Here is a 16884-nt window from a genome sequence, read left to right on the forward strand (position 1 = left end):
TGTGACCTTATCTTCAGTCAATGTTCAGCAGTACTAAAAAAGCAAAACACACTAAACCAAATTCATTTACTATCTACCTACCATTCAGTTGATACCTGATATTATATGGGAACTGTTAAATGGAAACTGTCTCCCCTAGCAAAGTAAAAATGAAATCTTCAATGCCTTTTCCCACCTCTTACAGGAGGGCACAGAGATTCCGTAGCAATAAATGCTGTACAATGGTACCATCAGGTTTGCCTAGACATTACTTTATTTACTATTTAAGCATGCTTAAAAGCTAAGTTCTTAAAAATATTACACCTCCCTTTCCCCCCTCACTGTGGACACTGTTACGCCACAGAACTGTAGTCATTTAGCACTATGGTAATTCTGCTGTGCCTTTCAGTGCTTAAATCATTTAAATACATAATAACAGCATATCTGCCTTTAAACAATTTCAAATGGCTTTGAACAGTTTTTTTAACCACACAAAGAACTGTGTGAATCAAAAAGGTATACTTCCCAATAATCACAATACCTTCTGTGTGCTACAATGTTCCCATGCAATCCTTCTGAAATGTTACCACTGCTGTTTGTTGTAAATCACACGAGGGAAACACTAAAAGGTGTAACAAACAGTCAGGCACCTAACTCATGCAGCCTTCCATCTGGCACTCAGCACCTCACTTTCCCAGTCGATTCCCAGACTTGCAATCAGTTCAGCTTCAGAGGATGTGAAAGTAATTTCACTTTTGTTCTATGTCTATTTCCCTATTCGTACAATGGGGACAAGACTCCTCAATCTCCCATGGAGAATTAAAAAATAAAAAGCACTGCTTACGAAATGCTTCAACCACAAGTTTCAGAGAAACACGGAACTATTGTTGTGCCATAAAGAGTACCATTTTTATCAAAGCAACAGCATCTTTGAACAAAAAGTAGCAAGTATTCAATGTATCTGATCCTCACTAGAAAAACACTGAAGATATATCAGAAACGTATGCCACGCAAATCTGTGATTGAGATTTTTGCCTTCCCACCCTTTATAAACTATCACTGCCTTCGAAGAAACTGCAAAGTAAAATCTCACCACAAAACAAAACAGCCCCAATTCCAGTTCGCCTGTTTTTGGTAGAAGATTAATACACAATATCTAAATAGAGAATTACTCACACATGACAAAAATCCCCGTGAAATTTGCTTTCTTCAGTACAGTGAAGTTATTGTACTCATAAGGCCTAAAAGCATTAAAAAACCACACCAATTCCCACACAGAGAATTAGCAACATAGCAGCCCTAAAAACTTTTAGCAACCTATCTAATTAGCTGCTGTACTTCATGCCATACTGGGCGTAACGGCTGCCAAGTCAGGAAAAACTTTCAAAACTGCATTGGTGTTATTTCCCCACAAGAAGTGAGCACATCTAGGCTTCTTGTTAAGAAAAGCAAGTTAGCTTTGTCCACAAGTGGAAAGGGCTGCCTTCTCAGATGAAGTTCTTCACTCCTAGCAGCTGAAATGACTGCTACCTCGAACTACCAACCTGTAGCACTGAAGGCAACACGTGGGAAAACGCATGCATTTTTCTGTTTGTTTATCACAGTCCTTGGTCCTTAAAGGTCACAAAAATTATAGTCCTTACTGCAAGTACAGGCACAGTTGCAGGGGACACATGGGAGTCACATAAGCTGTACAACAGTAATGTTTAAATCACAGCTTAAATCAGCATAAATATAAAAACCCTTGCAAGAAAACTCACCTAGCAAGAATAAAACCAAAACCCTGGAACAACCACCCATTAGTGAAAACAAAACCTAAAAAACATTCATCAGACATCACAAATTTCAAAGTTAAGTCACAACTTCAGAAGGAATTAAAACATTCCAGCACGGATGAAGTCACTTAACTGCAGCAGTTTTCAAACTGCCTGAATTCTTCCTCTCCCTGCAAACTGTTGCCTCACTCTGCTTTTTGCAACCAAAACCAGAAAACAGAGTAGTGGTACAAATGTTTGTTTTAAAAATAGTTTCTCTAGTATTAAGGGTGATGGCTTCACATCATACTATTTTACTCTCTGAAATAAGCACGAGGACATAACAATTTACATAGCCAGGACATGTGGTAAGGAAGCTGTGACCTCATCGTAGGGCCTGATCAAGCAAGAAGATTGGGTACCACTCGCAGTGTGCAGAAGAAACGCAACTCTGCATTTCATAAGAACACTGAGAAACAAACATTTGGCTCACACATGCAAAACACCTTCTCAAAGAGTGGATGTGTGGCCACAAAGACAGCTAGACCCAGTAAAAGCACCAAAAAACCAAAGCGTTCCAGCTTTCATAGCTGCTGACATCATGGAACTCATTTACAGCAGAGAAACATCATCAATTTCTGACCTCATCAGAGCACTGCTATTTGGCAGGCCTACGGTAGCTGGATCACCTCGACTGCAAGTCTCCATAGAGCTGACCTGCTTGTTCATGGAGACTATGCTATGAACTTCCTGGGTCCAAATTTTGTGTTATTTTCACTAATAGCAGTTACCCACATAAAGAGTTTCATACTCGGGTTAGAATAGCTCTAGTAATCAACTACAGGGTGAAAATAACCTTCTTTGTAATCTGCTTTGTCTTGCCTGCAAAAAAAAAAAAAAGAGAAGCCCTGACAAAATCGAAGTGGTATTCAAAAGCAGGTTTAGCACACGTGACTACCTCCCACTGCTGAGGTACTGTATGACCGACCAAGCTTTCAACTTTCGGACTGGAAGAGCACAAAGGGAGTCCTAAACCCACCACTACTGCAAAAGCTGCAAAGAAACGGTCTAAAAGACCACCCTGACTATACTCATCATGTTATACTGTCAGCAGCAGAAAGCTTTCACAGCATTTTCCCTTCCTCTCCTCCCCCAGCAGATGACCACAGACCTCCAAGACTCAACATACAAACACCACGTTCCTGAGAACAACTTCCACAGGTCAGCACTTTCTCGGAGGCTCCCCCAGCCAGAAGATTCCTAGCCCCGCACAAACACACTAGGAAAAGGCAACACTGATTTCTTACACCAGTTCCAATGTGCATCACCTTTTATTTTGGAGTACAGATCACAAGGTCTCACCCCAACCCCATCCAGACAGAAAGGCAAACCACTGCAGCTAATGACTCTTCCGGCTGGGAGGGCAACCACAAGCAATCCCACGCTTACGGTGGCAAGCTTAAATCTTTATCACTGCAAAGGAAACAATATACAAATACTTTAAGCTGCTAGTTCTACCTTATTTACCAGTCTGCACAGGCAATCACACAATCATTTCATCTCACTCATGAACATACATTATTTTGGGTGTCTACTGCTTCAGTGAGCAATTCCAGAAAACTCAACCTGACAAAGCCAGCACAGCATGGGAATTCACAACTACGCCAAAATATTAAAGAGTTTGGGCACACTTCTTCATCTTGTATTTTATAACAAGCCACACGCACACACCACAGTGTCTGTGGCTGTCACTACTCACCAGAAAAAAACCCCACCCATTTTGCACATATAGACACAGAAGAATTTTTGGACTTCCACTTCAGGCTAACAATGGGGAATCCCAAAACCAAACTCCTGCCTCCTGTACAGCATACGTATAGTCAACTTCTTATCTTAATCTCTCTTACTAGTAGTTTATGTATCTACACCAAGGAGGACTGCATTCTTCCAGGAACCAATACTTATAAAAATTAATTCCTGTCTATAAAAGACCCTTTTCCATATAACACCTTTGCATTTCTTAAAAAAAAAAAAAAAATTCATAGGTAAACACCAAAACCAACAAATCATTCTGTTCTCTAAGTCACTAAACAGTCACCGAGCAAGCAGCACAGACCTTTGTCATGAAAGCATGACAAATGCTGAAGTCCAATCTGCTAGCACAGTTCATTAATAATACCGCAAATTCCAAAAACACATGGTCTGATTCTCCTCTTATGAAAGAATTGGTCCAGGAGTTCTTACAGAAATACAGCAATAGAAGTTGAGTGTGTGCAACAAAACAGTGATCTAGCCAATTAGCAATCCATCAGCCAAACTGGTAGCAATAAAGTAACTGCAGAACCAGCCTAAAAGAATAAATACATAGGTATGTACAGAAGTAACCATACTAATATATGGAAATAGTTTTCTTTTTTTAATGTCCACAGTATGACTCATAAATTATCTGACAAAAGCAGGAAAAGTACTAATGCAATAGTTCCCTATGCACCAGTTCCAGGCCAATATCCATTTCTTATTCATACAGAAGACCCATAATTAACTTTGCTATCCCGTCACACTGCTGCCACACCACTATAGACCTTTCAACCACAAACAGCCCAGGCTTTGCCACTTTCGTGTCTGACAAAGATTAATTTTTAGTAATGAGAGAGAAAGCGCAGAAGCACAAACAGAAGAACAGATGCAGTAGAAGACTGCCATCATCATTCCTGCATCTCCAAAGGGACAGGAGTACCTGAATACATCTCCTAACAAACCAGGAAAAAGCCTATACATTTGCACAAATGCTTACATGGTAAATACAGATAAAATACCCTAATAAGAAACAAATCATGATCGACAGGACTTATATTTATGCCTGCAAGAATTAAATTTGTTTGCTATAAAATCAGTTAATGAAAGTTCAGACCATACAAAGAAAATACTTTTCAGTTTAAGCAAAACAGAGAAGCTCTTTGATGATATGTAAGCTGAATGCCTACATGTATCTGAGTTTTCTCCAAGTTCTTTATCTAACTGTGTGGATACTGGAACTGAAGTAACACAAAGGCTGGTTTGGTGATTATTTCCTTTTTGGAGAGGGGTGTTGCAAACAGTCTGTTTTTTGTCATAATCGAACTAAAATGAATTCTTGAGTCAAAAAAGTTCTCTGGGAGCCAGGCGCTTTGTTCTGGCTAAGACTCCTGAATGAAAAGATTGTCTACATGCTCCTGTGATTATGTCCATTCAATCTTACAAGGATATGCGCATATTATGCAGGTATGTCACAAAAAGGTACTCAAGCACGTTGCCCTCCAAACAAGAAGCTGTCACGCAAAGCTTTTCAATGTGGCCACGATGTTTTAACATGTGTACATACATCACGGAAGACTCAAGCCTAAATAATGCAAAAAAAGGGTTATTCTATTGCCAGTAAGAGTCCTGGTTTAGACTAATTCATGGTGAAATGTCAAAAAAGCCATTAACGCAAACCCATGATAGTGTTTCATTCAGTACAAGTTACTTCCAGCTGGAAGATTAATAAAAATGCAGAGAAGAAAAAAACCACCTTATGTATGTTTCAAAACTCACCCACGTTTGGTGGTTTCCCATAATTTACAGGTAGTTCGGGAGGCCGGCCTCTGTGAAGAGCCGCAAATGCGGATCCTTTCCATAGTGTATGTCTGAAATCTGTACCGGCAAAATTAAGAGCGGGTTAGTGAAACAATCAGCCAAACCGGGTCCAACTGACCTATTCTTCGCAGAATCAAGAGCATCAAGCACCACTCCCAGCATTCCAAAATAAGACCTATCTTAATAATTTGTCAGAGATCTAACACTTAAAAGAAGATTGCTACTCTGATTTCTAATTCCTAAGCAATATGACTGTAAATGGTTTCAGCTTATTTTTGCTTCGTTTTGGTGAGTAGGGAGTCTAAATTGATGAAAAGAAAAAGAGAATAAAAAAAATGGGTGCACTTTGTTTTGAGGCAGGACCGATCTTTGTTAAGTTTTTAGTCCTTTTGCAACCCCAACACTTACAGTATCTCTTCTTAGGAACTGTACATTTAAGAATACGCATACATGCACACGTTTGCTCCCTGAAAGTGGGAGAAGTGAGTTTTTTCGGTTTTTTTAATAAATCTGTTTTCCTGCAATTGGTGGCAATATGCCCTCCTTTCAGATTCTCCTCTGCACCCCACCCCCCAAAAAACATTGTTTTTAAAATGAAGACTGTTTTCTTTAAAGACTCTCCAGCTATCTGCTGCCAACTGGCCTCAGAGAGCCTTCTCTCTAGAACAATAGTGATTTTTCTGAGACTGTTCAGAGTGCCTCAGAAATTAGACCTGGACTTCTTCCATCTCTGGCCATCTGGAAGGAGAGAAATGAGCTTCCACGGTGAATAAGGACTGAAACAGAAGGATAGTGCCACAGATTGGTGGATCTGTGTATCACCATTTAGATGTCTGAATATGAAGTGCACGAGCTTACATGACTCAAAGAGAATCCCGAGAGCACCTTCTCATCAAGAACCAAACCGTACCACAGAGTATTACAATGATACACATTAAAACCAGCACTCATATTTCTAAAATAGATCAAAACAGCTATAAATACTAATGGTAAATGGAAACTTCATACCGATACACAACTAAGGGGAGCAGAAATCCATGTATGTCAACTTTGAAAAAGGTACGCTGTTTCAAATCAGTGAGCGTGGTGTATACACCAAATGACACAATGTCACAGCACCTTTTTCTGAAGGGGAAAAAAAAACCCACCACAAATCTAGTAGAAATCTCTTTGCAATAAATTTATCACATGGCTTAGGAAGCACTGTATCTTTCAGTGATTCACCTCACCTCTGTCCCCTACTTCACCTAAGAAACCTCTGTTTCCCTGCACAAAAATGTTTATTTTCTCTTTACATTTTGTTGCTGTCTTCTTCTAAGATGCAAGCTGAACGTGAAATGAAGGAACATTTCTCTGCAGGCCTCCCTGCAAACCTGAAATTCTCCACCCAAGTACAGCAAAGCATAGGCAAAACAAGACTCAGTCCCAAAACTTTGCATAACTTTGCAAACAGCACATCCCTCCAGACAATATCCAGTGCATCAGCAGAATACTACAGTCCTTGTTAGCATCACAGTGTGACTTCACAGGATGCGGTAAATTAAGTGCTCAACTGCCACTGAAACAGGAAGGTCTTGCTCTCCCATCCCTCCTCCTCTACCAGACCCATGCTCTGCTGCCTGTGTCACCTCCGGCACTCTGATCCTTCTGTGAGCTAATTTAATTCACTACAACAGCAATAACAAATTTTGCAACATTTTAGCGCTCTGAATCAGCACATCACAGGATCAAATAAGTTCTGGCTCCTACAGGGAAAAAGTGGCAGGGACATGGAGCGAGGAGGGAAGGGAGAAACCATTCTTTTCAATAGCAGATGGCTCTCAGATCTGTTTAGTTACAACACAAAACTGTGCTCTCAGGATCATTATCTCAAGCAGAACAGTTTTTCAAAAGGAATAGGACTGGTGCTCTATTCATGAAAGGAATGGGGATTTTCGTTCAAATTAACTTTAAGCAAGGACAAGCAGGAATTATCACTGAAGAATCAGTCTCACCTTCTCCCACCCTCTAAATGCTGCCCCAAATGCCACCCTGCGCTTCAAGCTGACACATCTGCCTGCGTAGCCAGGGAATCAAATAATATAACAAATCAGCCTGAAAAATAGCCCAGCAAAATATACAAACTGCTGGGTTATTTTAGACATAGGCATGTAAATATATATATGAAAGAAAATGGCTATTTTTCAGATCTAGTTCATCACATCGTTTGCACAAACACCGGCCCAACGTGCTGAGAAAGGAAGGTAGGGGAAGGAAGTAACAAGATCAGGCAACTGTAAGCAAGATCAGGCAACTGTAAGCAAGATCAGGCAACTGTAAGCAAGAGCGGCTCAAAATGGCATTTTCAATCAAAGAAAGATACATGTAACAGGGCTAGCAATATCTGTGTTTTAGTAGGACTGCAACAAGCAAGCTGACAAGCATAGGAGACAAACCAGGGTTCATGCAAACACGCACAGATACCACAATATGAATCGAAACAAAAGGGGGGTTGATCATTAAAATAAAATTCAATCACACATAAATTGAGAATCTTACCTTTTGCTGCCCTTAATAGAGACTGGCGCCCGACACCTAGCAAAGTCTGCACACCTAGGACGCTCTGTGGGATTTCCTTGTCTAAAAGGGGTCCAAGTCTCTCACAGATCCTAAGAAGATAATCCGGAGGGATGTGTGCATTGACAGCCACCTAAACATATGAATAACACAGAGGTTTGAAACTTGTTTTATTCTTGCTTCTACTGGTATTTCTTTGTTTGGTTCATAATCAAGTGTTAAAGTTACCGAAATTAAGTCTAAAACCCCTGACACACACCCCCCCAAATTCATTATACCAAAGATGTCTTTTAAAATGACATGGAGTGTTGAAAAAGTCAGACCAGAAATTCCAGGTGGTAGTAGCTACAGTCGCAATTTAGGATATCCCTTAATAACATACAAAAATCCCTGAAACTCAGAATTCCCAGTGCAGTACTCTGAACAACCAAAATATTGTCTAGGGCCTCTTTCTAAGCCTTTTTTACCCTTCAGTTCATTCTTTTCACATTTCTTTCTTAGCTGAAACACCCTTGCCAGACACTCGCATTACTGTAAGAAGCACATGTGCTAAAGCCTAAAACCCCTAAACATTATCCTAAAAACAGTCTCCAGTTTTTAGCTACTGGCAGTCAGTATCTTTAAGACCCACACGTGTAGGCTCCTAATTTGCCATGTCCAGAAAACATTCTTCTTTTTTTCCCCTTTAGACAGAGACTGTTTTCTATTGAGAGACAATAGTTTTTCCGAGAGTTTGTTCAAATAGCGAATAAATTGTGCCTCATTATCCAGAATGTCCTGCACTTGCCTGACTTCTACTATATTTACTAGCTGGCAGCAAAAACTCAACATCGGGGCTCATTTAGCTCCTTCAACACAGGACATACAGCTACATCCATCTCCTTTTTAAAGATCAACCGTAACAGGTCACTCAGCTCTTAAGTACCTATGATTGGCAATGGAAAAAACAGTTGTATTAGAACTATTTACAACTTTTGTATCTGTTGCAGTATTATGAAGAAAGAGATTGTCATAAACCAGGTTTTTGTTTTACCAAGCCACAAACTAATGCCAAATAATACTAAAGCTGACCTGAAAGGGCCAGAACAGTGCTCATTGTAAAGAAATAACAGCAGGCATGTGCCTGCGCACACCTCTTTCTCCTACATGACCGCTTCATATGTGTTCAGTCACAGGCCAATACCGGTGACAGGGCTGTGAGCGCTCACTACCCAGGCAGCTCCCTCCTGGAAGGGTAGGACAAGTTTTTGTGCAGCTGCAGTGAGCCAGACTGATTCACCAGTGTGGCTAAAGCCATGACCAAGCTCCCCTCTGCATCAGCTCCGGTGTTCACCTGCAATGGAGGGAGCTGTGTCAGCTGCCCTGGCTAGGAATGCTCATCACGGAAAAGGAGGAAAAGGTTTTCTGGCAGGTTTAGCAAAGCTGACTGTGATTCAGAGAAACATCAGAGCTGGTGGAAAGCAAGGAACAAGATCACTTCTTTCACCTGCAGAGCATCATCGGACAGGCCCAGGTATCCTGCCTGCCCAGACCCCAAAGATACGCCCAGCTCCTGCCCCAGCACACCAGAGGGAGCGGCACGCATCGGGAAGGAGGAAGAGGTAAGTACTTCACTCAGACCTGCTGCCAAAACATTGTTCACTGAACTATGTCATCAAACAGATTATTACTACATGTCATTGGGAAATCATTCATTCCAATTGGCCAACAGCAGTGGTGCTATGGGACTCAACACAGTGAGTCATGTGCTGTATAATGTAATCACCTGCATCACAAGCAGGATCAACACCATCCCACAAATAAGACTTTAACCAAAAAAAAAAGGAAATACTTTTCTAATGATATACACAAATTAACTTTTAATTAAACCCAACCAAAAACTCTTCCAATCTGAATGGAAACTCTTACAGAAGAGAGACAGGCTTCTCCACACATCCTTTCAGTCACTGCATGTTAAAGACATGGCTCTGGCCTTTCGATGGAAACAGAAGAATCATACCTCTGCAGGAACGGTAAACCTGATGACTGCATTAACTCACTCCCATTCCATGACTTTCCATACTGTGAGTGTCAAGGAAGGATCTCATGAAGGCTCTCTTGCACTGACCAGTCTCTCCAGCCATTCTAACTTGGTTTTTTTTTTTTCTTCCCAACATCATAGAGTTCCAAAATTATAGTGGTACCTTCCCAATTGTACAGCCAGTGAAGTTCAGTGTATAAGCATGAATTGTCTTTCATTGTAAATTACGTGATAAAAAAGAAGTCAAAACAAGATAAAAGGATTATCCCAACTTTTCTATTTGCCTACTGTTCTTACTTATTCCTGACATATTATAAATGTGTTAATGCCACAAAATATTTTATTACCCTGCGCTAGCCTCCCTTCAGTGTGTAAGGGATCTGAAAGGATCTGAAACTAGGGTTCTAAAGAGAGAATCTGCAATTTAATAAAATGTGAGTATGAAATTCTTTTTTACATCTCTCATAATCAGTAACATGCTTCTCGGTCGACAGCTGCCAATTCTAGCAATTTATCAAGCTTGAGATTAAAAGATTAAGAAGAAAAAGAGTAACCAATCCAGAAGCTGTGGAATTTTACCTTTTACTTCCAGGGCAGGAAAAACCCAAAAACATACCACTCTCTCTGGAAATACAAAATTTCACAGAAAGTCCAAACCATTCTCCTAGTGTAATGCGCTTCCTTTTTTTACTCAGGAGCATGCTGGTTTTGAAGTATCTCCACTATTCTATGTCTAGAGAGAGGTGCTGATGTAAGCCCAGCAGCAAATATCCTACTGTGGAGACAGAGAACACGTTATTCAACAAGCAGTCCTGATGAACTCAGTGCATCTACTCAGAAAAGGGAAAGTTGTTACATGAAGATCAGCAGACTAAGCCACAGTTTTATAAAAAACAGCAAAGAGAGCGAACATCGGCACATGTGCGGATCAGTCAACGCACAAAGATGAAAGATGGACACGCCAGACTGACGGAGCACGCAGCAGTTATCTGCATGTGCCTGGTGGTAATTTGCCTGGGACATCCAGACGTTAAGCTGCTCAGGATACCAGACATCTGCTCTATCACTGCCCAGACCAGGAAAGTTGGCAAATCCGCCACAGAGCCAGAGTTCAATCGGCACAAGCGAGCTGCTGAAGCATCTAGATTTTAGTGCACAGTTTTACTAGATTGTAAACTTTTTTAAGCAACATTTAATGTGGAGCATATTGCGCAGACCAGGCACGCATCAAAGTGACCATTCACTTTATTAACATGCCCTACTCAGCAGATTTGCCACCTGCAATCAGACCCATGCCATACTACAGAAGAAAGGCTGTATCACACTTCTTTCCCTGCACATTTGCATGTTTCTACAAGCCAGAACAGCCCAAATAAATGCCCCTTAATCTGAATATTATCACCGTTGTTATTACCAAACAGCTACAGAGGCAGACAGCAATAGCAGCAAATTCTCCTGGAGATTCTTTTTTTTTCCATAATAACTTCCAGATAAAATGCTTAAACCGCAGCCCAGAGCAAACCAAGTAATTCTATTTTCAGGTTCCCAAAAGAACTTGAAACAAAAATCCTTCCTTTCACCTCTGCATGAGATAGCTGTAAATGGATTTTAAGTATCTTTCCAAAACATGAAGCTGCAAACATACAGCTGAGAAAAAAAAAATAAAAAATCTCCCAAATCAGATTTTTATTAAAAGGAGGATGGAAAAAGGCAAAGCTTAGCATCAGTTATAGCCACATCTCTTAGTGTATGCTAGTCCAAACCCCATACAGCACAATTAAACAACGACAAAGATATTATCATTTCCTCAAATATATTAGAAAATATTTTAGAAAATAATGAGAAAATTAGAGACAATTAATACAGGCCAAAAACATGCTTAACAAAGGCTTTTAAAAGAGCATGTTAAAATAATGCAGAAGAGCTGAAAACCTGCTAAGTGAGAGCAGGTTCTGCACCCTGGGATAAATTATAAAGAGAAAAGTGTCCTGTTGCCTTTGAGATGTGAAAGATCCTATAAAGGTTAAAAATGAGAGCACAAGAACACCACAGTACCGCAGAAGAGTTCTCTGACACAGTAACCACACAGGTCTTATGGATCTAAAAAACTTTGAAGAATTGGGTAAAGTGAATCCTTCCTTTTAAAAAAATCCACATCAGCAACCACAGGTGAACGTAACAGTCACAACTGCTTGAACCAGTATGCAAATCAGTTGCTACAGTGATAAGCAGCTGCAAGTAAAGAACTATTAGTGAAGTCAGGTCAGGGCTAGGAGAAAGTCATACCCCTAAACCTGTTTATGTTTCTGTTGTTGGAAGCATTACCACGAACCTCAAAGACTACTGAGCAAAGGGTCCTCACTGGGCAGCTAAGAGGATGGGCAAGAAGCTTGTTGATCCCTGAAACAAACAAACAAACAAAATCCCCTGGTATGACTGCTGACAATTTCTCCTCCAAGGAAGGTTTCAATAAACAGGAAACAAACAAACAGACTCTTTGTGATTACTGCTTATAATAAGATGTCTGTCTTCCCAGGGATCGGAACCAGATAGCTCTGAAACATCTCTTTTGGGAAGCCCAGCAAAACATTGCTCCAAAGCAGACTAAATTTGACGCAAGAGCCGCATAATGCAAGCAAAGCAGGCAGCGACGCAGACCTTCGAAGGCTCCTTCATACCCAGTCCCCTGTGGGCAGGCAGGCAGGCAGCTGTGCATCAGCAGCAGATTTCTAACCTCTAGGCAGTCGTACGACACTTCTCTCATTTGCCAAAATAACAATCAATTAAGAATCAATTGACAACTGTATCAAAAAGCAGCAGAGGAGACCAAGAGGACCAAGGCAGCTGAGCAAGCAGGAAATTACTCAAGACCTCAAATACGGAATCTCAGCAAAAGGAAGCTCAGATACTGGACTTGGACTTGCACAGGATGTCAACAGTATGCAAATACATATGAATTTAAAAAGCCATTATCCACTCGGTCTCCCCAGAGAGAACGGGTTGGAACTACCATCTTACCAGATGACATTTTCCTGAGGTGACAAAACCATAACATCTCTTCTCTGCTAATGCTGGGATTGGCAGCATCTATAAATAACAGCACCTCAGACTCATAGCTAGTTTTAAATCGATGCAGATGGGCAAGGCAGAAACTCAAAGCCAAATCCCATAAGCTGTTCCATACCAGCACAGCCGTTCACAGATGCAAATTCTCCACTTAAATACACTGTCCAACAATAGCTGATTTTCTGTTTTTCCTGAAATTACACGTACCTTCAGCACAAAGACCAAAACAAGCTGAGCCAGAAGAGACAGCCTATCAAAAAGTTCTTGAAAACCAGACCAGAGCCAGTCATCTTTATCACGAATAAACAAAGATAATTTCAAACAGCGGTCCACTGGAGACTGTTCCGATAATCTGAGTCGGTTCAGCTTGACTCGTCTGTACAACAGCTGACTCTGCACTGAACTGCTATGGTTAATTTAAAATAGGAGTACTAATTGCATGCAAGTTTGACATACTTCAGGCCTGCATAAGGAGAGTGAGGACCCTCCCCTTCACAAACTCATTTCATGTCTTAAGACCACCAGCAGTCAATAACAAAGCAAAAACCGCTTTGGAGCACACCTGGACGATTACCTAGACAGGCAGCCACATGTTGCACATAAAAAGTAGTCCAGAGTGGAAATAGGGAGAAAAGACAAAGGGAACACAAACACACGTAAGCTAGTATCCTCTGCATGGCTTTGCTCGCTAGGTACGATTCTTATTAGAGTGTCTTAAATTACTCTTCTGCCTCGCAGTACCTGACATTTAAAGTAAAAGACCAAGTTCAAATAAAAAAGAAAATGAAATCTCAGAGATTTTTCAGACCTTGACTAAATGCTCGAGTGAAGTGGGAGTAAACATTCCCCAGATAAAAGCCACCTAGTAGGCGATTTGGTTGTTACATCTTTATCGTTTCCAAAAGCCTTAAGAGCAATAACAACATACTCAATGGCAAGAGTATCAGTCTATTTTCTGAAAAATACCAACACTAACCTGTACAGTCAAACTGAGAATGGAAAACAAAGTTGAAACATCAGCAATTGAAATACCAGAAAAAAAAAAAGAACCAGAAATACTTTGTCAGATTTGCCGAAGCAGAATATTGAGCAAACAAAAAAAAAAAAAAAAAATCAGACTTCTCTGGGTTTGCATACTCTCGTTCACTTATCTCAGGCCTGCCTGACCAGTGTAGTTGCAACACTAGGCAGAGATTGTAACTGAATTTGGTTTTCTGTCTGTAAGTGTCCAAAAAGGAGAAACGGGTAGAAAAAAACTTTATCTCCAATTGCTAGCATCTATAATTTTGGTTTTGGTTCATTATGTGACTGAGATAATAAAAATGAAGGTCAGAGTTATTTGTGTTCTTCACAACTCTGGCTTTGTTCTAAACAGTACATTCAGACATCTAGCTAGCCCTGAAGTTGAGTAGTTTAGGTTAATATACAATCATGCAACCCAAGGTCCAAATTCCAAATACATCAGACCCTAAGCAATGAGAGGAAGAAAGGCCTTTCTTCAACATCCTCAGCAGTGAAAGCTTCGGCCTGAGGATTAATAGAGAGAAGCTCAGTTCGTCCTACCTAGCGTCAGCCTATCTCACTGCAATGATTCATTTATAGCCCTGTTCCTTACTGCAAATCATGTTAAACAGTTAAATGATACTAGATAAAAAGGCAATCTAAACCGATTGATTAGTGTTGATCAGTTTAAGACAGAAGAGAAAAAAATCTTACACTTAATTTTGATAAATCTATACAGCAAGAAGCAATTTCCCATTAATTCCAAGCCTCACTTTACACAAGTTTGTTTCCTGTTTCTGAAATTTTAAGAAAAAAGACACATCTTCAATAATGCCATCTAATACACAAAAAGAAAGGTTTAAGGCTTTTCTATTTGTGCCCCATAGAATGAAAGGGGAAAAAAGCATATGTTACTGTAACCGATTAAGCAAAACCAGTATGTCTGAAATCAGACTTCGTGCTGCCACTGTTAACATTCCTCTCGGGTACCGGGTGCAGTCACAAGCTAAACCTGAAACAGCCTAAAGTTAGATTTCAGGTTCTCTAGGAAGGCTGTATAGCATTAAAATTTATTGAATGCAGTACTTACTCCATGTCTGTTCACTCAATCCAGTTCACAGTCCTGGAATTATCCACAAGAGGTATGATGAAGCATAATGTTCACCTTAAATTCTTAATATTCTTTGGAAAGGGAAAGCCAGCAGGTACAAATGTCTCCTCTCAATGCAAGGAGCTCTCCCATCTGCATCTGAACTTCTACGATATTGCTAAAGTGGAAAACTTACTCTTGAGCAAGCTACAAAGCAGTTTGAGCAACAGTGATGTCAAAATCCCACATCACCATTGCACTGTGCAAGATGGGAAAAGAGAGGACATGCTTTCAAATCCATCCAGGTGAGGAGACAGTGGCCATCACATGTATGTAGTATACCAATATTTTAAAAAGCTACTACTAGGTTTACAGCATTCCAACAGCAAAGTGCTAAACCAGCGCCATATATTATTACCCAGAGCTCCTAGAAATGAATACAAGGCCGTCTGCACCCTTCAGAAACACATCGAAATGACTTCTCAGCTTTGCCGCTTTCACGCGGAGGCCGGTAAGAACACGCGCATCTCATGGCCACGGGACCCATCTTTCCCGCAGGAAGGGAACACGGCCATCCCCATGGCAGCGCAGAGGGAAGCTGACCTTTCTCAATGACAGATATTCATATGGTTTATATCTAGCCAAAGCAGCCACTCCGTATATTTCATAGGCATTTCATAGTTTCAACGCTACATTTCCTAAAAATGCCTTTTTTTTTTTTTTTTATTCTAAAGCAGGCGCAGCAGCCCCGCTGAGGAGCAGGGTTGCAGCACAGGCTGCCGCCGCAAGCCAGGAATCCCTGAATCAGACCAGCAGCTCTGCCCGGCGACGGGCCCGGCGGCACGTCGACATGTAATCCCCCCGCTCAGCCTGCCCCGGCCGCCGCGCTGCCCGCGGCCCCCCGCCGCCCCCCGGGACTGGACCATGACGGGAATCCGCTCCCGGCGGCCTCCTCCAGCCCACGGACCGCGGTGTTTTGGCCACCGTGACGCTTCCCCCGCCGGGGGGGGGGGGGGGGGGGGAGGCGGACCCCGGGGCCCTGTCAGCCCCGAGGCCCTGCCAGCCCCGGGGGAGTGGGGGGGGAAGAGACTGTCAAACCGCCGCCCCGTGAGGCGACGGGGGCGCGGGGGGCGCTGCTGCCGGGTTGCCAGAAGCCGGCCGGAGCGCCCCGCCGTCCCCGGGCGGGGTAGGCCCAGCAGGCCGCGGGGGAGCCGCCCCTGCCCCGGCTGAGGAGCGGCGGCCGGCGAGGGGCGCGTAGGGCAGCGGGGCGAGGGGACGACACACAGAGGGGGGACCGGCACCCCGCGCCCCCCGCCCCATCCCGCCCTCCCTGCCAGTTCCTCCGCGGCACCGCAGCCAATCAGCCGCCACCTTCCATCGCCTGCCGCCGCTCTACGGCTTGTAAGACGCGGCGCCATTCGCCGGGCTGGGCCCCGGTACGTGCCCTCAGATAACCCTCCCGGCCCCACAATAGCACGTCGCAGTCAGTCAGTCAGCACCAAGCAGCCCCCGCCGCCGCCGCCCCGGGGTGTGTGTGTGTGTGTCCGGCCCGGCCGCGCCTCCCCTTCCCTCCGCAACCCCCGCGGCCCGGCGGGCCGCAGCCCCGTGAGGGAGGACGGGGGGGGGGGGGGGGGGGAGAAACACGGGGAGCGGCGCCCGGGGCGGCGGCGGGGCGGGGTGGGGGGAACTTGTCGGGGAAGTCGGGGAGTGAAACTTGGCTCACCAGGTCCTCGAAGCTCCGGCGGTGCTCCTTGCCCTGCCAGTCCAGGCGCCGGGGGATCAGCTGCGGGAGGGAGACGGGG

At 42.8% G+C, this 16884-nt stretch overlaps 1 protein-coding gene across 5 annotated transcripts in view; it reads right to left on the reverse strand.

Moving 5' to 3' along the window:
* The window catches only part of BRWD3 (bromodomain and WD repeat domain containing 3), a 62254-nt gene that overhangs the window by 44487 nt on the left and 883 nt on the right, over positions 1 to 16884 (reverse strand). For 4 of the 5 annotated variants that reach the window (XM_054838893.1, XM_054838894.1, XM_054838891.1 and 1 more), the window contains 3 exons: positions 16806 to 16865; positions 7887 to 8037; positions 5307 to 5405 (listed from right to left, as the gene is read on the reverse strand). In XM_054838893.1, the coding sequence (XP_054694868.1) occupies positions 5307 to 5405; positions 7887 to 8037; positions 16806 to 16865 (310 nt within the window). Of the gene's footprint in view, positions 1 to 5306; positions 5406 to 7886; positions 8038 to 16805; positions 16866 to 16884 lie in introns of those variants that run through there. The other variant, XM_054838896.1, reaches the window with a different exon arrangement.

Source organism: Grus americana, chromosome 12 (genome assembly GCF_028858705.1).
Source record: "Grus americana isolate bGruAme1 chromosome 12, bGruAme1.mat, whole genome shotgun sequence".
Classification (NCBI taxonomy): Eukaryota; Metazoa; Chordata; class Aves; order Gruiformes; family Gruidae; genus Grus; species Grus americana.